The sequence below is a fragment of the Dipodomys spectabilis genome, unplaced genomic scaffold (genome assembly GCF_019054845.1).
Source record: "Dipodomys spectabilis isolate Male_0828 unplaced genomic scaffold, ASM1905484v1 ptg000157l, whole genome shotgun sequence".
NCBI classification, from domain to species: Eukaryota; Metazoa; Chordata; class Mammalia; order Rodentia; family Heteromyidae; genus Dipodomys; species Dipodomys spectabilis.
In genome coordinates this window covers 3,499,301-3,526,485 of record NW_024870834.1, presented here as the reverse complement: position 1 = coordinate 3,526,485, position 27,185 = coordinate 3,499,301, and the positions used below count along the sequence as shown (strand labels likewise).

Genomic DNA, 27,185 nt, shown 5'->3' with positions numbered 1-27,185 from the left:
ATTCCATGGTCATTCCTTTTTTTTTTTTTTTTTTGGGTCTGGTCGTGGGGCCTGAACTCTGGGCCTGGGCACTGTCCCTCAGCTCTTCAGCTCAAGACTAGCACTCTACCACTTGAGCCACAGTGCCACTTCCGGCTTTTTTCTTTTTGCTTATGTGGTGCTGAGGAATCGAACCCAGGGCCTCAGGCATGCAAGGCAAGCGCTCTACCACTGAGCCACCTTTCCAGCCCTCCATGGTCATTCCTTACAGAGGTGGGTGTTGAAAAAAGTACGGTGGTATAAGGAGAAATGCAGAGAGCCCAACAGCTCACCCCCTGATGGTCAAGAGACCCAAGGTGCACACAGAAGCTGTCATGGACAACAGAGAGAGGCCTCAGGCTCATAAGAAAAGCACACAGGAGTTTGAATTGTACTAGTAATAATAGTTGAAGTTTGAACAGCTCTAATAAAGCTATTTGGATTTTTTTTAAGAAAAGAAAAGCCCACAGGAGTAAGATTTGCCTTCAGGAGAACAGGGATCCAATGCAGCAAATGTTGTCTGACGACAAAGATCTGGGAAGGCAAGCTGAGAATGCTTATATTTTGCAAACGCTTTGAACAGGACAGTAATCTCTAAGAGAATAAGTTGGTGTCTAGAAATTTGCTGCTTTTGTGATCCATCTCCTCCATCAGCCTGAACAAAAGAGAGCACACTAGCAGATCCGCAAAGATCTTCATTTCAATGCCTTCAATAGTTTTGTTTTAGGCAGACAAGTTCAGGGGTCACAACCTTTGTGTTGCTGTTGTTAAGGACTCAATAATACATCTGACTTTGTGAGTCAACCACCCTCCTAGTACCCTTCATTCCAATAAAACTTTATCTATAGAAAAACACACAGTACTTTGCCAACCCTTGAATTCGATCAACAGCAAAGCTATGTTTTGGCTTAAATTCAGAGAAGTGGAATGCAGCCTTGGGACTGACTGGAACTTATTCATGAAATGGCAACAGAAGAATACTACCTATGTATTGGAGGAGTGGCCCTTGGAAAAGTAGAACACTTCTGTATAACACTGTCCTAGCTCTCGTTCAGTGAAACACAAATCACAAGCATGAACACAGATTTTTTTCTTTTTTAACTTGTTCCTATAGAGGTAGTATACAAAGGGGTTACAGTTATGTAAGGCATAACGAGTACATCTCTTTTGGGACACTGTCACCCCTTCCTTTGCTGTCTCCAGTTTTCCTCTCCTGTCCCCACCCATGAGTTCATTTTCAACAGTGTCTAGTGTACCACTGCTGAATCTGTTTACCCCTTGTCCCTCCATTTCTGAGCTCCCTTAACCCTCCCAAAGACAGATAAATGGACGAATGAGATGAAAAGAAAAGAAAACAAAAACACTCTTTTTCCCTTTTTTCCTCTCCTTTCCCTCTGTCTCTGCATGCCTCCATCTTGTGCAGGCTGGCAGTTTGCTCTCCCCCACCTCATAAACTCTTTTCTGAAAAAACAAAAACAAAAACAAACAAGCCAAAAAAACCAGCAACAAAAAAAACCTCGTTTCCATTTCCTGAAGTTTATTTCAATAAATATTACTTTATATGATCAGATATCCATAGGCACCACAGCTTTGATGAACACAGATGTTTAAAACTGTAAAAATACTGTCATCATTTGGAAGAGAAGTTATTGGAAGCCTACTTTCTGCATGTTATCCCTTAGCAAATATTTACAGCTCACATTTATTGGTAGCACATAAAGTAATCATCAGAGCTAGTGTTTATCCAGCCCTCATTTTGTGCCAGGTTTAAAAATTGATTTATCTCTTAGTGTATGCCTACCATTTTCTCTTAAATTTTTAATCATTTTTTTCTGAACTACAACCTCAACATGTTTTGAAAATTAAAAAGCATAATAGGGTTTACAATAGGAGAAAGAATTCCCTGAATTTTCTTTCTACCTCAGCCTTGCTTCCCCAAAGGGACTTATAAACTACTCTTAACACTCAAAGTGCTTCTGTGGAACTGAAGATGTGGCTTGGTCACAGAGGCTTGTCTAACTTGTGTGAGCCCTGAGTTTGATTCCCAACACAGGAAGACAGACAGTGTCTCAACTGCTTTCTTGCTTCTTCTAATAAAGAGCTTTACATAATTAAGAACATTTGAGTTCTGTATTTGGAGGAAAGGTTTTAACTGGATTGTATGCTTTTGAGATACCAAGGTGTTCACGTCCAAGGAAGTATAGTCAGAGACCCTTTAATCAGTTGAGTGGGGAGATGGGGCGGGGGAGGATAGCAATCATGGGAAATGTCAACATCCACAGACACAAAGGAAGAAGTAAATGGCAAAGATTTATTGACGAAAAAGAGGGGGTGTCCCGTGGGAGGGGACCACCCAGGGTGCATGGTGCTGGGGTTAATAAGGTGTCTTTAGGACAGAGCCACAGGACTGGCCATCATGGGAGAGTCTGATGGCCTATCAGTTCCCAGCCCCAATCGGAGGCTCCACAAGAGAGCATGATGCTATCACTGTGCCGTTTTATGTACTTACTACACTATACTTCTTAGTGTGAGCATGAGCACTCCACGTGTCTTTTAGCCCCCCTGGTGTCCATTCTGGCTCACACTTCTGGGATCCAACCAGTCCACTGTTCATACACAAGTCTTCCTGGGAACAGTGGGCCAGGAACTTACATGCACACAGATGCTCGGAGCCCAGCTGGGGAATGTAGAACCTCTATGGGAAGGGGCCTTTGGCCTGACTGCCCACTCAGGCTCTTTTTCTGCACACTTTATCATTGTACAGGATGCAAAATTCTTAGATTTTCTTTCTTTTCTACAATTAATATATATTATTTTCAGGATTAAACTATTCTTTTGAAAAAATTACTAAATTATTTTTGAATGTATTAGAATCCTAAGCATGGTCCAAGCCCTGGGTACAAAGATATGAGACCCTGTTTCACAAAAACAAAGCCAAAAGTGCTGTCAGTGTGGCTCAGATGATAGAGCACTGAACCTCATCCAGATGCTCTCATGTTCCTGGAAGGAAGTTCAGATCTTCCTAACCAGGCCATACACAAAATTTCAAAACCAATTTCGGCACGGTTCCAATAACTGCTCTGCATTTTGGTCCTCCAGCCCTGAATGAGGAAGTCGCCCATTTTGAAAAGCGGAAGGTGTTTATTTTACTTTCCACGGTGATGACGTGGGCCCGATCCAAACCTCTGGACCCGGTAAGTAGACAGCGGAGGCTCCTCTACGCATGTGGTCTGGGCCTCACCCCTGAGCTGCAGCCTGTTCCAGGCACTCTACATAGCTCCCTGACTCTCAGCACACACACTTCTAAGAAAGGCCACTGTGAACTACACCACTAAGAACTTTTTTTTTGGGGGGGGGGGGTGGAGGGGGTGTTGATCTTGGGCCTTGAACTCAGTGCCTGGAAGCTGTCCATGAGCTCATGGCTAGGGCTCTACCACATTGTGCCTCTCAGTACCACTTCCAGTTTTCTGGTGGTTAATTGAAGATAAGAGTCTCATGGACTTTCCTGCCCAGGCTGGCTTTGAACCATGATCCTCAGATCTCAGCCTCCTGAGTAGCTACAATTACAGGCATGAGCCACAGGCACCTAGCCCTTACTAAGAACTTAGAAATGCTGCCTGGTAAAATAGTCACGAGCCTCTTAACTATGTTTTGGTCCACGAGCTGGTGGTCCCAGGTGAAAACCTGCTGTGGCCTCAAGATACGAGAGCTGCCCCAAATCCTAGCGCACTGGGGGTCTCTGGTTGATACAAGCCACTGAGCTGCCAGTGCGGCGAACGCCTTCTCGGCCAGCGAGGAAGAACGACCACCACACCAGGAGTCTTCTCAGATCACACTTTATTGGAGAGCCTTTTAGTTGAAGGGAGAGCTTGAGCGCAAGAGAGCGAGCAAGGAAATACAGCCGCTTATATAGGGTTTGGAACACGGGTCGCTTCAGGATTGGCTGTCCGCCTTTTGCCGTCACCAGGTGTCACGGGATTGGCTCAGGATTCATAATGATGGCGCATGCGCACAGCTGGGGACTCGCAGCCCCGCCAAGCACTTGCCTAATATGGAGTTGTTTACCTCTAAGCTGAAAGGAGTTGGGCGCCATCTTGTAATGGCGTTTGTCCCAGCTCCCTGCATGCCAGGAGATGAAAGTGAAGCTCACACAATTAAGAGTGGGTAGGATGTGCGTATGACGCTGTCGCGGCTGCTGTTTTATGTACTTACTGTACTGTACTTCATAGTGTGAGCATGAAGTTTACTATAAAGAAATGTGCCGCATTACAATGGCAGCAGGCCTGTGAGTCCCCTTGTGAGTCTCTCTCTGTCTTTAGGGGGTTTGAATTCACAGCCTCACGCTTGCTAGGCAAGTGTTGAACTGACATCCAGCACATAAATGCTAGCAATTTCTATGTCCTCTTTTTTTTTTTTTTTGTCAGTCATGGGGCTTGAACTCTGGGCCTGGCAGCTGTCCCTGAGCTCTTCAGCACAAGGCTAGTGCTCTACCACTTGAGCCACAGCACCACTTCTGACTTTTTCTGTTTATGTGGAGCTGAGAAATTGAACTCAGGGCCTCATGCATGCTAGGCAAGGACTCTATCACTGAGCCACCTTCCCAGCCCTGCTATGCCCTCTTGAGGGAGAGCTCCATTTATTAAGTGACCTTCTTTGTCTCTTCTGACTAGTTTTGATTTAAAATATACTTCATCAGATGTGAGTAAGTTACTCCTGCCTGCCTTTGGGTCCATTTATTTGGAAGATCTTTTTTCCAACCTTTCACCCTAAGCCAGTGTTGTTTTTGTCTGATAGATGTATTTCTTCTAGACAACAGATGGTCAGGTCTTGCTTTTTGGTTCAATTTTCCATTCTATTTTTTTTTCTGTTTTGTTGTGCTGGGGATTGAATGCAGTACCACAGTACCTTACATTCTTGAGTGGCTTTTTTGCTCACAGCTGGCACTCTACCATTTAAGCCACACCTCTATTGATGGCTCTTTGCTGGTTAATTGGAGAAAACTCTCACTTATCTTTCCACCTCCAGGCTAGTTTTGAGCCTTGATCTTCAGAGCTCAGTCTCCTGAGTAGCAAGGATTATAGGCATGAACCACTGCCGTCCAGCTTCCATTCTATGCCTTTGATTAGAGAATTGAATCCCTTATTATTGGATATTAAAATTAAAGATATGTAAGTAGTTTCTGCCATTTTTATTCCAATTTTGGTGTTAAATTCTTTCCTATTCTTCCTATGCTTATTGACTCATCTTCTGGGATTTGTCTGCTGGGACTTGTTCTCTCTTCTTGTTCATGTTTACATTGATCTTCTGAGTTCAGAATGACTTTAAGTATCTTCTGTAGTGTTAACTTAGTAGTGATTAATTGCTTTAATTTTTGTCATGGAATTTTCATTTTTCCTTTGAATGTTCTGTGTTGGCAGTTAATAACTTTCACTGAAATACATCATTCCAAGCTCTCTTGCTTTTAAGGTTTCTGTTTGGAAATCTGCTGTTATTCTGATGAGTTTCCTATTACAAGTGGCATGCCTTTCTCTCTTGTAGCTTTCAGTATTCTTTTCTTGTTCTCCATACTTGTTGTTTTGCCTTTAATATGTGGTGAGGAGGCTTTTTTAGGTCTACTTGGTGTTCTTTTTTTTTGTCAGTCGTGGGGCCTGAATTCTGGACCTGGGTGCTGTCCCTCAGCTCTTCAGCTCAAGGCTAGCACTCTACCACTTGAGCCACCACAGTGTCACTTCAAGCTTTTTCTGCTTATGGTGCTGAGGAATTGAACCCAGGGCCTCATGCATGTGAGGAAAGCACTTTACCACTGAGCCACCTTCCCAGTCCCTACTACTGGGTGTTCTAAAAGCCTTTGGTACACAGGCTGGGAAGGTGGCTCAGTGGTAGAGTGGTTGCCTCTCATGCATGAGGCCCTGCATTTGATTCATCAGCACCACATAAGCAAAAAAAAAAAAAAAAGCCAGAAGTGGTGCTATGGTTCTAGTGGTAGAGACTATCCTTCAGCTGAAGAGCGGAGGGACAGTTCCCAGGCCCAGAGTTCAGGCCCCACGACCATCAAAAGAAAAAAGCCTTTTGTACACGGATGGGGTTTTCTTTCTCAAGATCTGGGAAGCTTTCTGCTATTACTCTGTTCAATATAATTCCTATACCCTTAGCTATCATCTCCTCCACTTCTTATGTGCCCATCATTTGTATGTTTGGGATATCTATACCTATATCCTATAGATCTATAGCTAGGTAAATATCTATACTTATCTAAATATATAGATAAATCTATTTATAAATATCTATACTTATATAGATCTATAGATCTACAGCTAGATCTATAGTTCTAGATATACATACAGCTGGTCCTAGAGCTTGAACTCAGAGCCTAAGCATTGTACCTGAGATTTATTTCCCCCTTTAGGCACTACCCCTTGAGCCATTGCTTTACTTCCAGCTCTTCTGGTACTTAACTGGAGATAAGAGTCTCACAGACTTTTCCTGCCTAGGATGCTTCAAACTATGATCCTTAGCTCTCAGCCTACTGAGTAGCTAGGATTTTAACTGTGAGCCACTGCTGCCCAGCTTCATTGATATTTTTTTCTAAATGTTGTTCTGCTTTTTCTATGTGTGTTCTGTAATCAAGCTATGAGATTCTGTCTTCTATTGCTTTTTTGTCAGTAATGGGGCTTAAACTCAGGGCCTGGGCACTGTCCCTGAGCTCTTTTGCTCAAGGATAACTCTACTACATTGGGCCACAGCTCCACTTCCAGTTTTTGAGTGGTTAATTGGAAGTAAGAGTCTCACTGGGACTTTTCTGCTCGGGCTGGCTTCCAGTGGTGAACCTAATATCTCAGCCTCCTGAGTATCGAGGATTACAGGTGTAAGCTATCAGTGCCCAGCTTCTGTCTCCTATTTCTTTTCTTTTCCTTTCTTTGTTTTCTTCTTTTCTTTCTCTCTCTCTCTTTCTTTCTTTCTTGCCCAGCTTCTGTCTCCTATTTCTTTTCTTTTCTTTTCCTTTCTTCCTTCCTTCCTTTCTTTTTTTCTCTCCTTCCTTCCTTCCTTCTTTCCTTCTTTCTTCCTTTCTTCCTTTCTGTCGGTCATGGGCACTGTCCCTGAGCTCTTCAGCTCAAGGCAAGCACTCTACCACTTGAGCCACAGCACCACTTCCAGTTTTCTGGTGGTTAATTGGAGATAAGAGTCTCATGGACTACTTTCCTGCCTGGACTGGCTTTGAACCACGATCCTCAGATCTCAGCCTCCTGAGTAGCTAGGATTATAGGCGTGAGCCACAGGCTTCTGTCTTCTATTTCATCTACTGCCAGAAAAGTTTTTGATTTTTTCTTTCATCTTTAGGGTTCAATTTGATTTTTTTCCCAGGATTTCTGTCTTTACTGAGATCCTCTTTCAGATTTTGCACTGACTTTTTTTTTTTTTTTTTGTCTTGAGGCCTGAACTAGGCCTGGGAGCTGTCCCGGAGCTCTTCAGCTCAAGGCAAGCCCTCTACCAGTTGAGCCATAGTGCCACTTCCAGTTTTCTGGTGCTTAATTGGAGATAAGAGTCTCATGGACTTCCTGCCCGGGATGGCTTTGACTCTCAATCCCCAGATCTCAGACTCCTGAGTTGCTAGGGTTACAGGTATGCACTGACTTTTTTTACCTCATTTTTTTTGTTTATCTTCATCTTCCCTTATCCTGTTTAATTGTTTAGCTGTATTCTCTGTTTATTTGCATTTGCTTGGCATTCATTTAGCTTTCTAATCTGTATTCTCATTGACTTCTGTTAACGATCTGTATTCCCTTTGTTTTCATCTATTGCTTATAAGTGCTCTCTTTCATGGAGTTGGACATTCTGATCATCATTCCTTTGAGCTGGGCATGTGAGGTGTTCTCCCCTTTGCAGTCATTCTAATTGTGTTGTGTGTGTGTGTGTGTGTGTGTGTGTGTGTGTGTGTGTGTGTGTGTGTCTATATAATTGCTGGTTTGTGGAGGTGTTATATTTCCTAGCTTTCTCATATTTCTTATATTTCTGTGATTTGATTTACTGATCAGAAGACAACTGGTGGTTTGGGTTTTAGTCACCTGGTCTTCCCATTGGGTTATTCTTTATATTCTCACAAAACTGACTGCTGGCTGGGTTGTATTGTTTTCTCAGTGTGTGTGTGGCGGGGGAGGAGGTGTCTCAGCACTAATAAATCCACCAATTCAAAGTCAGATATTTACAAACAGTAAGATATCATTGATAACATGATTGACATGACATAAATTGCATTTATATATGCAGCAGGCTAGCATTTTGGTATAGCGCCATAGGAGGATAGAAGGCTAAGAATGAGTTATAAAAATCACATTTATTAAGTTGTAATCTATACAGTAAAATGATGAACTATATAGCTCTGCATTTGACAAATGCATAGTTATGAAACAACCACGGCAATCAGGGTCACTTTGCCTGGGGTGGCAATTCAGGCAACCTGGCAGTCAAAAGGCTAAGGCAGCAGGAGACTGAGTTCAAGGACAGCCTGAGCTCCATAGCAAAACATTGTCAAAAAAATAAGTACATAAACAAATAGGTAGAACATTTCTGTCACCTCTCTCCCAAATTCTCTCTCTCTCCACACAAAAAGCCAATGCCAGATAGATTATACATAAACTGAAAAGTGAAATTTTAACTGTTACAGTTTACAGAATACATAGGGATGGATTTCATAGGTCAGAACTAATAATGTTAAATAGTTGAAGAGCTGATTAATTCATCAGTAATGAGATTAATGATATATCCATGGGTAAAATGATTCTGTTTGATGGGTCTGGGAAGGTGGCTCAGTGGTAGAGCGCTTGCTTTGCATGCATGAGGCCCTGGGTTCGATTTCTCAGCACCATATAAGCAGAAAAAGCCAGAAATGGTGCTGTGGCTTAAGTGGTAGAGCGTTAGCCTTGAGCTGAAGAGCTGAAGACACTCAATGCTCACGAGACTTCTCCAGACTTCATCTAAGGACACACGCCACCAAGGGACAGCTGCTGCTCACTGCTTTCTCTGGGAGGGGACCAAATTCTAGCTTTTTACCCCTATTGTCAACGCCCCTTGTCAGCAGGAAGTAACCAGAGAGAATCCGCACCCTATTTCATGATTATTAAAGGCTGGAAAATAAGGTCCGCTCCTGGATGGTGGGCAGACTCCACCCTCCTCGCAGCAAAGTCTCCACCCAGTACCTGCGTTACCTAGGCAACTGGGACACCTGGAAGAGATCACATCTGCATCCGCTGAGGTCACATCTGAATTTGATGTGGCTAAACCTTTCTCTGCCCATACCCTAGATAAGGCCTACCCCAGGCCCAGACGCTCTCTCTGCTCTTTTCTAGCTCTCTCTGCTCTTTTCTAGCTCTTTTCTTTCTCTTTCCTCTCTTTCCCAGCTCTCACTCTTTCCCAGGCCTTTCCCAGCCGCGTGGAGTGCCAACCTTGCCTGGTCCCAGCAGGTCTACTGAATAAACCTACCCCTTACCTGAAAAAAAAAAAAAAAAAAAAAAAGAGTTCATACCCCACAACCGACAAAAAAAAAAAAAGATCCTGTTTGAATTTTGCTTTGAAATAATCGAAGGAGGGCTGAAGGTATGGCTCAAGTAGTACAACACTTGAGGACACAGTTAGGGAGGTAGTAGATGGAGAAGATTAGCTCTATAAGACACAAACATGCTTGTCCCCAGCAAGTCTAGGGGAGGCCGCTGGCATCCATTTGAAGGCAGGGTGATCTGAACAGGTTCTTTGTTTTCAAACAACAGAATCTAGCTGGAGCTCCCTTAATCAGAAAGAGGAATCACTATAAATGTAAAAAAAAAAAAAAACTCTCTTGCACAATCCACAGACAGAGCTGCCACGAGGTTCCAGGAACTGAAGAGCTCTGGGTAACCTAGAAAAACCTTTTCACTTTCTGTCTTCCATTCTCTACCTCCGTGTTTTTGTCATCATCCAAGAAATGGTAGCCATTAAAGAAACTAGTTCTACATAAAGCAGGCATCACTAAGTTGGGGGAAAAGAATCACTAACTCATGACCTTATAAAAGTTGTGTCTTCAACTCTGTTACCGTGAAAAGTGGCCTCACAGCAGCCCTGTGGTTAGACCTGATGTGCAATGCCAGTCTTTAACAGTGTTCCAACTGAGGTAACTCTAGCACCCCCTGAAGGTGGTGGACACTCCATGCCTTGGGTCAGTAGAAATTTGGAATTGCCTACAACAGATTGTGATGACAAAAAGCCAAGAGTTTCCCTGGGTCGTGCTGAGAAGACAAAGACTACCCAAGCTACTAAAATGGCTGTGTTCTGGGTTTTCTGTCTGCCCTTGCAGATCCACCCCTGTATTCCCCACCCTGCCCTGACCTGTAGCTACCCAGTCCTTTGCTCCCAACTGGTGCTTGCCAATGCGGATCCCTGATACGAAGGTAGAAGAACAGAAATGAATGAGGTCACGGTGTCTATGCCGGCCTCTCTTCTGCAACAATGCTACTGGGCCATCTTCAGGCCAAGCCACTGCTCAAGGCAGGCACCTAGCTTGGTCTGCAGCTCTGATGATCACTTGATCCCTTGACACTCTTGGACCTTGGAATGGAGTATGCTGTTCCCAGATCTAGGCTGTGTGGCTTCCCCACACCCTGCCCAAGGCTTTGTAAATAGCCCTGTTGTTAAGCCCTCCTCAAATTACTCACTTTGAATGAAGCTGTTTCCTTCCTGGTAGGAAGGCGCCTGACTGATAGGTGATGGTTCATCAAAATCAGAGTTTGGGAATAGTGTCTTCCCTATCCAGCTCAGAACAATGAACACTCTGTAGTCGCATCTGGTTTACAATCTGTATCCACAAGTATCTACTATGTCTGCTTAGCAGGGAGTGGATTAACTTGATCTTCCCCTCAAAAGCCAGTTCCCTGTCTTTCTTGCAAGGGCACCATCCCCCTCTGAGTAGTTGGTCTCCTGCTGCTTTCCATCCATCCATCCATCCTTCAATAAATCCTGTAGATCCATCATCTGAAATGGACCATAATCCCAACTGGTTCTCTTTGTAGCCATGGCAACTATGCAGCCCAAGCCTCAGCACTCCCTTCCCTTGACTAATAAAATCCTATTGGCTGCTATTGCTTCCTTCCAATCCATCTTCCACTGCACTGTGGGAGATGGTTTTATGGAGCAGTTCATGTGTCAGCCCCGTTTGAGAAGCTTAAAACCTTCCACTCAGCATGGCCAGCAAACCCCAGTCCTTTGGCTCTTGCCTACCAGCTTGGACAGAGCTGCCACGAGGTTCCAGGAACTCAAGAGCTCTCAGCTTGGCCGTCATCCAGGGCTTCCTTCTCTTGCACTCCTGAGTGCAATTGTGTGCCTTACCAACGTCCTTGCCCTGTGTTTCCGCTGCCCCTTGGATTCATTTCCAGAAAACTCTGGGCTCACGTGCTATGGTGACTTAACTTGGACCAAAGTGCTCTGATGGACAGGGTCCATAAAGATCACTTTAGCTTTAAAGTCCTGCTCTCTGAAGGACCTCTACGTGAGAATGGGTTTAGAGACGGTCTAAGGCAAGGCTCTCCATTTCCCTCTTTGATTCTTGAATAGACGGTAAGTTTGTTATTTCATATGCATTTCTCTGTGAGCTGTGGAGAGACTAAATGTGATGCACACACAGCACAGTGGGCTGTCAGAAATGTCTCTCCAGCATGAGGGCTGGGATGCAACTTGGTGGTAGAGCACCTACCTAACAGGAGGTCCTGGGTTCCAGCTTAGCACTGAAAATAAAAAAGAAAAGATAAACCAAAATCAGCTTAACTTTTTAATAAGCAGTGGGGGGTTTTTGGCTTTGTTTTGTTTTTTTTTCTTTTTTTGGGAGGGGTCGGTCTTGGGGCTTGAACTCTGGGCTTGGGCACTGTCCCTCTGCTCTTCAGCTCAAGGCGAGCGCACTACTGCTTGAGCCACAGCACCACTTCCAATTTTCTAGTGGTTTATTGGAGATAGGAGTCTCACGGACTTTCCTGCCCAGGCTGGCTTTGAACCGCGATTCTCAGATCTCAGCCTCCTGAGTAGCTAGTATTAAATCAGGCATGAGCCACCGGTGCCCGGCTGTTTTGTTTGTTTTCTCATGGCAGTCCTAAGTGTTGAACTTGGGACCTTGGTGTTGTCCCAAGGTTTTTGTTCTTATTGTTTAATGTTAAGATTTTAGCCCGATGTTGGTGGCTCACGCCTATAATCCTAGCTACTCAGGAGGCTGATATATGAGGATTTCGCCTCAAAGCCAGCCTGGGCAGGAAAGTCCTGTGAAACTCTTATCTCCAATAAACCACTAGAAAACTGGAAGTGGCGCTATGGCTCAATTGGTAGAGTGCTAGCTTTGAGCTGAAGAGCTGAGGGACAGTGCCTAGGCCCAGAGTTCAAACCCCATGACTAACAACAACAATGATTTTATTTACAAAGCTTTTTCGTTGTTTTTGTTGGTCGTAAACTCAGGGCCTAGGTGGTGTCCATGAGCTTTTGTGCTCAAGGTTAGTGCTCTACCACTTTGAGTCACAGTGCCACTTCAAGTTTTCTGGTGGTTAATTGGAAATTAACTTCTCATGGACTTTCCTGCCCAGCTGGTTTTGAACCCTGATCCTCAGAGCTCAACTTCCTGAGTAGGATTACAGCTAGGATTACAGGTGTGAGCCACCAGCACCTGGCTTGGTTGTTTTTTAATGTTAAGGTTTTATTTATAAAACTTCTTTTTGTTGTTGTTTCTTAAATATTAAGGTTTTATTTACATTTTTTAAATGTCTGGGCTTTTAAAAAAAGTAAGCAGTTTTGAAGTCTCAGCATCATCTTGCGCATGGATTTATTTATTTGTTATTTACTTATTGTGCTGAGGCTGGAACCAAGAGCCTCCTGCATGCTAGGCAAGTGCTCTGTCTTTATTAACATGGTTGACTGGAGAGTGGAGGCAGCAGTGTGGAAAAGAGCAAAAAACCCCACTACAACCTGAAAATGGACATTGAATCGAGTACAGTAGTACATGCCTGTAATCCCAGCACTCAGGAGGCTGGGCAGCTCAGCAGCTTGGGCTAGTTTGGGCTGCCCGGGGACTTGTATGCCAGCCTGCACTACATCTTAAGAGCCCTGTCTCAAAAAAGAAAAAAAAAATTAACTAAAGCACTTTGGAGAACATTAAATCACTATTAAACAGTTTTTTTATTTTAATTGACACATGTACTTGTATCCATTTATGGAGTCCATTTCAAGCCATGTATTTGCTGTCTAGTGATTGGGTCAGGTAATTGGTATAGCCATCAGCTCAAACACTATGTTGGGAATATGCAAAATCCTCCCTACTAACTATGTGGAAATACACTCTGAATTATTGTCAACCATAGTGATGCTGCTGATGATAAGCTGGAGTTTTCCGTTTTGACTGAGCTTAAACGAACTTGTCTTTGCCTGAGAGTTCCCACCTCTCATGTGAAGTCTGGGCCTTTTCTCTCTCACAGGATGATTCCGAGGTTCCGTTTACCGAAGAGGATTATCGGAGAAGAAAGCATCATCCTAATTTTGTGGATCACATAAATGCTGAAAAAATGGTTCTCAAATATGGAAAGAACGTAAGTGTCGAGTCAGAAGAGCTCCAGTGGGGGCTGCTTTATCCTGGTCCACTTCCACTGAACCCTAGTCTGCAGTGTAACTCTTCCCCTTTTGTAAGGACTGTTTGAGGGGTAGAACTGCACCTGGCTTTACAGCCATTACTGCACCTCCTTCCACATCTGTCTGAGTTCCCCGTATTTACATCCACAGTCTCTCTTTCACATTTGACCTAAGATGCGCTCCTGAAGGGTTGTGACCCAGATTCTGGTCTAGCCAACCATATCAGGTCCCCAGCTGAGCTAGTCCCTCAGCCCTCGATGGATCTGTGCCTCTTGTGAGTGGCATGATCCAGAAGAGACAACTCAGAGCTGCAGGGGAAAGGAGGGACCACATTCACCCCTGTTTCCAGAATAGCTCATTGTTTTCTCTTTCTTTTTTTTTTTTTTTTTTGTCAGTCATGGGGCTTGAACTCAGGGTCTGGCCATTGTCCCTGAGTTCTTCAGTTCAAGGCTAGCGCTCTACCACTTGAGCCACAGTGCCACTTCTGGCTTTTTCTGCTTATGTGGTGCTGAGGAATCGAACCCAGGGCCTCATGAATGCAAGGCAAGCACTCTACCACTGAGCCACCTTCCCAGCCCCTCTCATTGTTTACTTAAAACAGCTCAGTACATTACAACCTCAGACAGAAGACAGAAGGTTTCAGAGATTCATCTGCTCAGGCCCATGGAAGTTGGGCTTCTGGGCCTTATCTATGCAGTCCTCCCAGCATGGACTGTCTGTGCACATCGCTGCCCCCTGTGGAGCAGGAAAGGGGCCATATGGTAGAGCCTTGGTTTAAACCAAAATCCACCACACACCAAAGCCTCTGGGTTTTGTTTTGTTTTCCTGACTTCAACTCCATCATTCCATAGAATAGGCACTGGTTCCTAAGATATCTGTAGCTGAGCTCATGTGAAGAATAATAGAGTAATAGCATATTAGGCTTCTATGACAGCAAAATTGACCCCTTTCATACATGCTCACTATAAAATTTTATATCAAAATAAATGATGGACACTTTTCAACTGGGGCTTGCCTTGGACTGTGATCCTCCTATCTCCACCTCTTGAATGGCTGGGATTATAGACATGTACCACCCTACCCAGCCATATCAGGTATCAGAGTTGCTAGAATTCTGTTACCATTATAAATAGAACTTGTGACAAGTTATCACTGAGGCAGTCAGACTTTGAAGTAACTGATACAGAATTTGCATTTAGAATAAAGTGAGCGAATAACACATACACACATACACACAAGTACAAAATAAGTAAGTGATGTGTTGCCAGGTGCTGGTGGCTCACACCTGTAATCCTAGCTACTCAGGAGGCTGAGATCTGAAGATGGAGATTCAAAACCAGCAAGGACAGGAAAGTTCATGAGACTTTTTTTTTTTTTTCCTGACAGTCGCAGGGCTTAACTCTGGGCTTGGGCGCTGTCCCTGCATTCCTCAGCTCAAGGCGAGTGCTCTACTACTTGAGCCACAGTGCCACTTCCGGTTTTCTAGTGGTTTATTGGAGATAAGAGTTTTACAGACTTTCCTTCCCAGGCTGGCTTTGAACCGTGATCCTCAGATCTCAGCCTCCTGAGTAGCTAGGATGACAGGCATGAGCCACTGGCACCTGGCGTGCATAAGACTTTTATCTCCAATTTGCCACCAGAAAACCAGAAGTAGCTCCGTGGCTCAATGTGGTAGAGTGCTAACCTTGAGCAAAAAGAGCTCAGAGACAGTGCCCAGGCCCCCATTACCAACAAAAAATATATACATACATATATACACACATACATACACACATAAATGCATAAATAAAAAAGTGTTGTAAGTGAATGCCTTGCTAATAATAAAGAGTATAATTATTGAGGATTTGCACAACTGTGTGCCCAGAAATACGGTAAATGCCTTACTACGGTGTCTCCATTCCACTGTCTTCCTCTCCATCTAACTTGTTTAGAACCCCAAATCTCCAAAGGTTTCATTACATTTCTCCCATTAGTGGGAGAGCAGCCTTAAGTGGTGTGTAATTAGTAGTTCTAAGGTGACACCTGCTGGCCTCCAAGGATATTACAAAAGGAACAGAAAGGTCCTGTTCTGCCCCCACTGAAAAAACATTGTCTTTGGCAATGGAATACAAGCATTGCACGTATAACATTCCCAAAGAAAACAACATTGAGCTGGGTGTAGTGCTTCCTGCCCGCAATCCCAGCACTCCCCAAGCTGAGGCAGGAGGCAGGAGGATTGTGAATTTGAGTTTAGCCTGGCAAAGTAGTCAGATTCTGTCTCAAAAAAAAAAGTGGGAGGGCTGGGTGCCAGTGGCTCATGCCTGTAATCCTAGCTACTCAAGAGGCTGAGATGTGAAGATCACAGTTGAAAGCCAGCCTGGGCAGGAAAGTCCATGAGACTCTTATCTCCAATAAACTACTCAGAAAAAAAGACCTGAGTGGTATTGTAGCTGAAGTAGTACAGCATTAGCCTTGAGCACAAAGAGGCTAAGGGCCTGAGTTCAAGCCCCAGGACCAGCAAAAAAAAAAAAGTCTCACACACTTTCCTGCCCAGTCTGGCTTTGAACCCTGATCTCAGTTCTCAGCCTCCTGAGTAGCTAAGATTACAGGCTTGAGCAACTGGTGCCAGATGAAAACCATTTTCAAGGACTCCAGTGTTACTATTTACCCCAAGCTGACCAAGATGGCGGAGATGGGCTGAAGTGCTGGCTTCCATGTGAGCACATGGGCATGTCTAGGCCACATACTTGCTTCCTCTGTCATACTTTTCTTTTCTTTTTTTTTTTTGTCATCATGGGGGCTGAACTCTAGGCCTGGGAGCTGTCTGTCAGCAATTCAGCTCAAGGATAGCACCCTACCACTTGAGCCACAGCACCACTTCTGGCTTTTTTCTGCTTATGTGGTGCCTCGTGCAAACAAGGCAAGCACTCTACCACTGAGCCAACCTCCCAGCCCATCTCTGTCATATTTTTCTTCTAATATACTTTCACAGTCGGCTCCATGGTGCAATGGATAGTGCAATGGACCTTCTAATAAACTTTCACATTGCCTTAAAGAAGTTTTCAGAGGTTGAGGTGAGGCTCAGTAGTAGATCATCAGCCAATGAATGAAAGCATCAGATACTGAGTTTGAGTCCTGGTCTGGGACAAAATGAATTCTTTGTGTTCAGTTAAAGCCCTAGGGACCCCTAAAGAGTATAGAGAGTGGTTGGACCCCCTTAGAGGTACAATCTGTATCATAAACAATACCCAAGAAGCCTGAAGGAGTTGGTGAGGCTTCCGACAGTGATCATTTTACCTACTGAAACAGTCAAGTTCAGTATGATTAGTAATATTATATTTAGCTATTATCTGTATTTTATCTAATAGATGAAGAAATTTGCAACGTATGTGATTGCTTCAGGACTTCAGTATGGAGTGGAAGGAGGCATCTTACACAACTTTTTTAAGGTATTATATTTTGATGATTATGCATAGTAATTTTCAAGATAGGTGTAGTGGTATACACCTGTAATCCCAGCCCTCAGGAAGCTTAGGTAAGAAGATTGCATGTTTAAGGCCAATCTGGGGAGCAAAATGAGACCCTATCTCTAAATAAATAAATACGTACTAGGAACCCATAGCTTATGTCTAGAATCCTAGCTACTCAGTAGGCTGAGATCTGAGGATCATGGTTCAAAGCCAGGCCAGGCAAGAAAGTCCAATTAACCAGCAAAAAGACAGAAGTCAAGCTGTGGCTTCAAGTGGTAGAGCACTAGCCTTGAGCACAAAAGCTCAGGAACAGTGCCCAAGCCCTGAGTTCAAGCCTCAAGACCAGCACAAAACAATACAATTTGAATAAGTAAATAAATTGTTTCACACTAAGGATTTGCCATTTGAAAGTCTTTCCAATTGCTTCTAGATGTGGTTAGTTCAGTATAACACTATATATAGTTCAGTACATCCACTATATATATATGTATATATATACATACATATATACATATATATGTGTGTGTGTGTGTGTGTGTGTGTTGTGTGTGTGTGTGTGTGTGTGTGCACATGGACTAGAACCACCACCTTTCTTTCCCTTCTCAAGAGCTTGTTTTCACACCCTAGGAACAGATCTCTCCACCCCCTCTTATAAGACAAAAGATGACTGGGTGCCTACCATGTTCCAGAAGCAGTGGCAGATGCTGAGGATAGTCCTTGCCCTGGTAGAGCTGACACTCTAGTGGGTGGAGAAGGAGCTAGAGATAAGAAATGAATACTAAGTATGTCAGATCTGAGAAGGTGCATCCTGGCAGGGATGCGTCTGAGGGTAGGTTATAGCTAACCAGAATGGGGAGGGCCTATTGCTGATGGCTCACACTTGCAATCCTAGCTACTAGGGAGGCTAACATCTGAGGATTGTGGTTCAAAACCAGCCCAGGCAGGAAAGTCTGTGAGACTCTTGTCTCCAATGAAGTACCAAAAGAAAAAGCTGAAAGTGGAGCTGTAGCTCAAGTGGTAGAGCACTAGCTTTGGCCCTAAGTTCAAGTCCCAGAACTGGCACAAAACAAAACAAAAACCCACAAAAAATAGGAGACAATATAAGGTCAGAATACAGAGTCATCATTCTTCACATCTGGCCAGGAGGCTGGAGAGAACCAGGAAAGGAGGCTGAGCGGGGTTGCCCAAGAAGTAAGAACAGACACATGAAAGGCTCTTACAAAAGCCAAGTTAAGTGTTTCTAGAAAGAAAGGCTGTGGCCAGGCACTGGTGGCTCATGCCTGTAATCCTAACTACTTAGGAGGCTGAGATCTGAGGATTGTGGTTTGAAGCAAGACCTGGCAGGAAAGTCCATGAGACTCTTGTCTCCAATAAACTACTCAGAAAAGGCTGGAAGTGGCTTTGTGGCCCAAGTGATAGAGTGTTAGCCTTGAGTAGAAGAGCTCAGGGGCAGTGCCCAGGCCCAGAGTTCAAGCCTCAGGACCAGCAAAAAGAAAGAGACAGGAAGGAAAGAAGGAAGGAAGGGAGGGAAGGAGGGAGGGAAGAGGGAGGGAGAGAGGGAGGGAGGGAGGGAAGGAGGGAGGAGGGAAGGAGGGAGGGAGGGAAGGAGGGAAGGAGGGAAGGAGGGAAGGGGAAAGGAGAAGAAAAGAACAAATGTGAGCAGCTGTGAAAAATGCTACAGGTAATGACGTAAGGTAAGTTCTGAGAACTGATGGCTGGATTTGGGGGGACCGACAGGAGTTCAAGTGGGACAGATAGAGAGGAACTGAAAAGGGAGAGCAGGAATAATGCAAGGAAGTTTGCTGGTGAGGGTGCAGAGAAGGAGAGGAAAAGGGAAACGTGTAGACAGGAGATTACTGGATTGTTTTGCTCTTTTTATTTTTTGTTCTTTTTAAAAAATTATTGTTGGGGGGCTGGGAAGGTGGCTCAATGGTAGAGCGCTTGCCTTGCATGCATGAGGCCCTGGGTTCCATTCCTCACCACCACATAAGCAAAAAGAAAAAAGCCGAAAGTGGCGCTGTGGCTCAAGTGGTAGAACGCTAGCCTTGGGCTGAAGAGCTGAGGGACAGCACCCAGGCCCAGAGTTCAGGCCCCATGACCAGACCCCCCCCCAAAAAAAATTATTGTTGGTACTGGGAAGGTGGCTCAGTGGTAGAGCACTTGCCTTGCATGCCTGAGACCCTGGGTTCGATTCCTCAGCACCACATAAGCAGAAAAAGTCAGAAGAGGTGTTGTGGCTCAAGTGGTAGAGCGCTAGTCTTGAGCTGAAGAGCTGAGGGACAGCACCCAGGCCCAGGGTTCAGGCCCCATGACCAGCAAAAAAAAAATTAAAAAAACTATTGTTGAGCCAGGTACTGGTGGCTCACACCTGTAACCTTAGCTACTCAGGAGGCTGAGATCTGAGAATCCTGGTTCAAAGCCAGCCAAGGCAGGAAAGTTCATAAGACTCTTTTTTTTTTTTTGGGTCCGGTCGTGGGGCCTGAACTCTGGGCCTGGGCACTGTCCCTCAGCTCTTCAGCTCAAGGCTAGCACTCTACCACTTGAGCCACAGCGCCACTTCCGGCTTTTTTCTTATGTGGTGCTGAGGAATCGAACCCAGGGCTTCGAGCATGCAAGGCAAGTGCTCTACCACAGAGCCACCTTCCCAGCCCCAATAAGACTCTTATCTCCAATAAACCACCAGAAAAACTGGAAGTGGCACTGTGGTTAGCCTTGAACTGAAGAGCTGAGGGACAGTGCCCAGGCCCAGAGTTCAAGCCCTATGACTGACAAAAAAAAAAAATATATATATATATATATATATTATATAGTTATAAAGATAATCTACAGAGGAGTTACCTTTCATAAGTCAGGTAAAGAGTACATTTCTTTTTAGACAATGTCACCCCTTTCTTCACTCTCCTGGTTTTTCTCTCCCATCCCAGCCCACAAGTTGTATACTCATTTTCAACATAGTATCCAGTGAGTACCATTGCTGCATTTGTTCACCCTTTGTCCCTCCATTTCTGGGCCCTGCCCCCTTTATCCCCCTTGCCAAACGCAGATTGTTTTGAGCAGGTTTTGGAGACGGGATCCTACTGCGTACCTTGCCGGGCCTCAGACTTGCATGCAGTCCTCCTGTGTTCCTCCCAGTGTTGGGACTTCGGTGCATTCACTTTTCAGCACTGAGAATATGACATCTGAAGAAGACAAGCCGAAGAAGCCCCTGCTCTTTTGTTCTCAACGGCTCTCTGCCTATGATGACCATGAAATCCTGCTATTCTTTGGCCACCTCTCTAACGCAGCCACCAGTATGTTTGTTGGGTGTATTAATCTGTGATTTTCTTTCTTCTGAGGCTGTAAAAACTCATGCGATGTCCTCAGTGTCCGAGTGCGTCATTCAGGGAACTTTTCTTTCTTTTAGATGGCCTGGCTAGGTGAGATTCCTGCCCTGCCTGTTTTTGGAGATGGAACAAATATAATCCCGGCCATTCATGTTCTTGATCTAGCAGGGTAAGCCTTCTCTGGGAGATGGGAAGGTCCTGGATGACTGTCCCCTAACATTCCTTGAACCCCATGCTAAGACACCCCCCCACCCCAGATATTATGTCTTTCTACTTCACAACAACCCTCCACCTGTTGCCTCTGTGTGCATCGTGGAATAGTGTACATCTTCATGAAGCATCACACTTCTGATGACAAGTTTAGGTTCATCTCTTAGAAACTCAAACTCTAGGCAAGCAATTCCAGGAAAGAAGGGACTTGGTACTAGGTATGAACATTTTGCTCACAGAATTTCTTTCCCCTTGTCTCAGATGAGATCAGTAATGTGCACCCACCACATTCTAGGAACCAGTCAACTGAATCTGGAGCATTTTTAATTATCATTTTTGTACTGGGGCTTGAACTCAAGGCCTCACCTTGTACTATTTCTTGGGGTTTTGCTCACAGCTAGTGCTCCACCATTTGAGCCATACCTCCAGTTGCCACCAGTTCCAATAAATCTTTTTTTGTGTCCTGGGGCTTGAACTCAGGGCCTGGGTGCTGTCCCTGAGCTTTTTTTTGCTCAAAGCTAGCACTATACCACAGAACCACAGTTCCACTTCTTGGTCTTTGGTAGTTTATTGGAGATCAGAGTTTCACAGTCCTTCCTGCCCAGGCTGGCTTCAAATCAGGGTCCTCGTACCTTTAGTCTCCTTTTTTTTTTTTGTCAGTCACAGGGCTTGAACTCTGGGTCTGGGTACTGTCCCTGATCTTTACACCTCAATGCTAGTGCTCTACCACTTGAGCCCCTGCACCACTTTCAATTTTCTGGTGGTTAATTGGAGAGTCTCATGGACTTTCTTGCCTGGGATGGCTTTGAACTATGATCCTCAGATCTCAGCCTCCTGAGTAGCTAGGATTACAGGTGTGAGCTATGAGCACCCGGTTTATATCTCAATCTCCTGAGGAGCTAGGATTACAGGTGTGAACTGTAAGGTATATTAAATAGGTATGTTTCATTAGGTAGCCGATGAAGAGAACACCACGCAGGGCAGCCATGAACTGCTGCCACGCACTGTGTAAGGTGGAGAGGCCTGGACGAGAAAGGAGAAAACCACCCCCCAGGCTGGGACTTATCTAGACCAGAGACAGGAAGAGGTGGGGCCAGGTGTGGGAAAGGTGTGGCCACATTGGATCTGGCGCCCTCCTATGGTCAGGTGGGCGGCGTGGCCAGACACGACCCAGGATGTGACCTACAGAGGAGGAGGTGACTGCTTCCAGATGGGCACAGATACTGGGTGGAAACTTAGCCAAGAGGTAGGGAGGTGTCTGCACCGGGCCTCCTTGGCCCTAGGCTGACCTTAGGTGAAGCACCAGTGCTTAGCAGAAACTTTTCTTTTGAGACAAGGTCTGGCTGCAGTCTGGGAAGCCCTCCAGCTTAAGTGCTGGGATTACAGAGGTAACTAACTTTCCTTTTCAGGAATTCTTTTGTAAAAAGGTAAATTATCCTGGAGAAAAAGTGAACCCTGTGGCCCAGGAATGACACACCCTGACACAGAAGAGGTTGCATAAGCTTTTACAGACTCAAGAAAGAAAATCATGAACCACCTCGCTCCGCAGCGTACTGGTGGAGGTGTTAGGGTTGTGGTCATGGTGGAACTGGGAAATACTTTCTATAGTTTGATATGGTCTTTTTTTTTCCCCCAGTGGGGCTTGAATGCACTTTTCCACTGAAGGCTTGTGCTCTACCACTTGAGCCATACCTCTCCTTTTAGTTGTTTTTTTTTTTTTTTTTTGTCAGTCATGGGTCTTGAACTCTTGGCCTGGGTTCTGTCCCTCAGTCTTCAGCTCAAGGCTAGCACTCTTCCACTTGAGCCATAGCACCACTTCTGGTTTTCTGGTGGTTTATTAGAGAGAAGAGTCTCACAACTTTTCTTTATTCTTTCTTTCTTTCTATTTTTGGTCGGTCGTGGGGCTTGAACTCTGGGCTTGGGTATTGTCCCTGCGCTCTTCAGCTCAAAGCAAGCGCTCTACCGCTTGAGCCACAGCGCCACTTCCAGTTTTTGAGTGCTTTATTGGAGATAAGAGTCACACGGACTTTCCTGCCTGGGCTGGCTTTGAACCGAGATTCTCAGATCTCAGCCTCCTGAGTAGCTAGGATTACAGGCGTGAGCCACCAGTGCCCGGCTGAGTCTCACAACTTTCTGCCTGGGCTGGCTTTGAATCACGATCCTCAGATCTCAGCCTTCTGAGTAACTAGGATGACAGGCATAAACCACCAGCAAGAGGCTAGAAGGTCCCAGATTTAATCTTCTAGCATTCTTTGCTTCAGGGTGATGGGCGGCTAGAGGTCAGCTCAACACAATAACACATTCCAAAAGCTTTACCTAAGAGTCAGGAGTCTGTTTGTCAGATACCAAGGTTTCCTAAGGGCCTAAGATAGCGCAAGATAACTGGCTGTAGGCCTGCCTCGTTTGGTCCCCCCCACAAGCGGGAGTTTGTCCTCTGGACAGGTCCTGTTCTGCGAGATCCTCCATACAGTTATGGCTTCTTGAGAACTTCAGCGTCACACTGAGTCCCCAGATCCTGTGCCCAGACAGACCCCGAGAGCCTGGCTTAAGCCCTAGATCAGTGAGCAGGCTCCCGGTGTCACAGTGAGTCAACTCTGAATTGCAGGGTTCAGGAGACCCTGGCTTCACTGTCCTACCCCAGGCTTATCCACAGGCAGGCCTGGATCTGCCCTTGCCTGAAGGGCTAGTTCTAGATTCTCAGCCTTGCCTGCTTCCACTGGCCACCACTCTGACAGTTACCAGTAAACAAACAAAACTTACACTTTAGGGCTTTCCAAAGGAAGGGAGTCCCAGGACTTTCATAAATTTCATGCCTTACAAAACATAGATCTGGCTGGACATGGTGGTACATGCCTGCAATCCCAGTTCTCAGCAGGCTGAAACAGGAGGATCACAAACCAAACTGAAAAAATCAGATACCTAGATCCTCCTTAGCCAACAGGAACTCTGAGAATGAAGTGACCAGAATGTGCCCTGGTTATTGGCAGAGATTTCCTTTATGTTACAGGTGTCAAATATGAGACTCTTTTACTTTGTTTTTTAAATGTTGGGGTTTGAACTTAAGTCCTTTTGCTTGCAAGCCAGGTACTATACTGTTAGAGCCACGTCCCTGACACTTTATTTTACTTTTGGTAATTGTTTTTAATTTTTTTGCTGGTTATTGGGCTGGAGTTCAGGGCCTGAATGCTGACCTTGAGCTTTTAGGCTCAAATTAGTGCTCTACCACTTTGAGCCACAGCTCCACTTACCGGTTTTCTGATAGTTAATTAGAGATAAGACTCTCACAGACTTTCCTGCCCCAGCTGGCTTCAAAATGCCATCCTCCTAGGGGCTGGGAAGGTGCCTCCGTGGTAGAGTGCTTGCCTTGCATACATGAAGCCCTGGGTTCAATTCCTCAGCACCACATAAACAGAAAAGGCCAGAAGTGGCCCTGTAGCTCAAGTGGTAGAGTGCTAGCCTTGAGCTGAAGAGCTCAGGGACAGGGTCCAGGCCTAGATTTCAAGCCCCATGACGAAAGAAAGAAAGAAAGGAAGGAAGGAAGGAGAAAGAAAGAAAGAAAAAGAAAGAAAGAAAGAAAAAGAAAGAAAGCTATTTAAAACACCATCTTCAGAGATCTCAGCCTCTGGAGTAGTTAGGATTACAGGCATGAGTCACTGGCACCTGGCTCTCTAGCCCATTTTTCTTTTTGCTTATATGGTGCTGAGGAATCGAACCCAGGGCCTCATGCATGCAAGGCAAGCGCTCTACCACTGAGCTACCTTCCCAGCCCCTCTCTAGCCCTTTTTAATAACATTTTCTTTCTTTCTTTCTACAGTTCTCTTTGAAAACTATCAATTATTTAACAGAGGAAGAAGCCAAAAGTTAAATCATTTTTAGAAATTAATATGAAATAAATGTGGAACAAACACTGATTATTAATAACAACAACAATAATATTTTCAATGCTGGGCCTTCAACCCAAAGCTAAGCCGATGCTAGGCAAGCACTTTACCTGTGTGCTTAGACCCCAGGCCCTGAAATAGACATGTGCGGTATGCATTTTAGATACACTGGAAGCTAAGAGTGTGGGGGGTGATGAGGGGACTTAGCAGGCCATCAGAGAAGACTTCTTTTCACTATGGATTCTACTTTAGTATGCTACAGACTGCTCGTGTTCAAATCGTTGCTCTGTGGGAAGGCTCCATTCCTTCCCAGTGTGTGATTCTCAGTTATAAGGTTGGGATAGCCATTTGGTAGGGCCGGAGTGAGATAAAGTGGGAAAGTAGATATGAAACCCTCCCTTGCGTCCTGCCTGGTCAGGCCTGCCCTCCATCCCTGTGTGCCCCACATGCCTCATGGCTCCCTTAAAGAAGGCCATGTCTTTTCTGAATCTCTGTTTTTGTAAAATGCCTACCCCAAGCATAGTTAGGAGACCCTAAGTGGAGAGGGGCTTCGGAACAGGAAAACAGGCCAAGGGATCAGTCCCTAGAGGCTGGGGCCTCCCCTTTCCCAGTAGCTCCACACCCAGAGAAAAGTTGCTTAACCTTCACACCTTAAGTGAAGTCACTTAACTCTTAATCTTCCCTCCCCAGAGTGCCAAGAAGGATCCTTCCTCCTCTACCCTCCCCCCTCCCCCAGCACTTCTACCCCACCCTTGCCCTGAGCTTGACCTTGACCTTGTCTGGTATTAAGTCAGATGACTTTTATTTTTATTTATTTATTTACTTTGCCAGTCCTGGGGCTTGAACTCAAGTCCTGTGCACTGTCCCTGAGCTTCATTTGTTCAAGACTAGCACTCTATCACTTGAGCCACAGCACCACTTCCAGCTTTTTCTGTTTATGTGAAGGAATCGAACCCAAGGCTTCATGCATGCTAGGCAAGCACTCTACCACTAAGCCACATTCCCAGCCCATCAGATGACTTCTTAAAGTTCTACTATAGAGATTGGGGTGTGGGGGGTCTCATTTATTACTTGCCTGTGACTAATTTACCTATTGGTCTGCAGAGTGTTACAAAACGTGATAGACCACGTACCAAAGGTTCACTACTTGGTTGCTGTGGATGAGTCTGTGCATACGCTGGAAGACTTCATCAAGGTACTGTGGCGTGTTTCCGCCTAGGCATTCGTGGCATCTCAAGACATTTGCCCTAAGTTACAGTTATGGAATTAGCTGGGCTCATAGAAAGCTGTTTCATTAAGTTTTGCTCTTATTCCATGGCAGTAAGCAGGAGTGACCCATTTTGGTCTATTCTGGAGCTCTGGAGCTCAATCCCAGACAATGGGCTCCTTAAAATCTTATTTAACAAGACCAGGATGACTCCCTTTTCTGGGGCTTCCAATATTCCACAGACCAGTTATGTTTGTCTCCCTCTGCTGGGAGCTCCTTACTTGTCTCTGTCTTCCATATACTTTCAGAATAGACAAATAAATAAATATGCTTTGCACATTACCTTCTGTTTGTTTGTTTTTGTCTGTAGTGGGGCTTGCACTCAGGGCCTAGCCACTATCCTTAAGCTCTTTTGCTTATGGCTAGCACTCTATCACTTTGAGCCACAGTTCCATTTCCAGTTTTCTGGTGGTTAATAGGAGATAGGAGTCTCATGGACTTTCCTGCCTGGGCTGGCTTTGAACCATGATCCTCAGATCTCAGCCAACTGAGTAGCTAGAATTACAGGCATGAGCTATTGGTCCCTGGCCTACTGTCTGTTTTGAAAGTGCTTTTATTTATCTGTATTTAGCTATGCTCATAATCATGTAAGAAGTTTTTTTTTAAATAAAATGTTACAAGTAAATCAAATAATCTCTTTGTGGTTTGTTTTTTTTTTTTGAACAGTGCATCAGCAAACATACTGGCCCTGGGAAAATTCAGAAAATGTCTAAAGAGAGCGCCTTCCTAAGCAAGGAGCTAACAGTTAGTATGAAGAAATTGTATTTAACTGTTTTGTGGAATGGGAACTTCTTTGTACAACTACTTAAAGATTAATAATAATAAATGTTAAAAAAGAAATTGTATTTAAAATTTTGTTTTTCTAAATATTATTTTCTAGATATTATTGGTACTGGAGGGGGAAGAACTGGTTAGGGGAGTTTGAGGGCCAGCAGGAACAATTCTCCCTCCACTTAGTTTTTTCTTCGGGGTTTGAACCGCTGGACGACATTAAAGTAGTTACTATTCAAAATATTGGAGTTTTCAACATCTTGAAGTTCTCCCTGGGTATTTGAAAAAACTCCTTTGTTCTTGTTTGTTTAATGCAGTCATTTATAGCTATAAACTACATTAGACCCACTTTCATTTTATTCCATAGGGCCTTGTATGTTCTATTTTTATATTCACCTGATTCTAGGAATTTAAAAAATTTCTCTTTTAATTCTTTGATGATCATACAAAGTATATTGTTCAGCATCCATATATATGTGTGGACTTTCTGTAGTTTCTTTTATGGCTAACTTGTAGTTTTCTTTCTTTATGATCTGATAAAATATAAGAATTTATTTCCATTTTCTTATGATTTTTAAGCTTGTTTCATGCACTCAAACATGATCTATTTTAGAGAAATTTCTTTTTCTTTCTTTCTTTTTCT

The 27,185-nt window shown here is 44.5% G+C and overlaps 1 protein-coding gene across 1 annotated transcript in view; it reads left to right on the top strand.

Moving 5' to 3' along the window:
• Ak7 (adenylate kinase 7) overlaps nt 1-27,185 on the top strand; it is a 65,886-nt gene that overhangs the window by 11,581 nt on the left and 27,120 nt on the right. The window contains exons 5-10 of the mRNA XM_042692814.1: nt 3,118-3,212; nt 13,491-13,601; nt 16,989-17,069; nt 20,494-20,582; nt 25,609-25,699; nt 26,438-26,515. Coding sequence (XP_042548748.1) covers nt 3,118-3,212; nt 13,491-13,601; nt 16,989-17,069; nt 20,494-20,582; nt 25,609-25,699; nt 26,438-26,515 — 545 coding nt within the window. The remainder of the gene's footprint in view (nt 1-3,117; nt 3,213-13,490; nt 13,602-16,988; nt 17,070-20,493; nt 20,583-25,608; nt 25,700-26,437; nt 26,516-27,185) is intronic.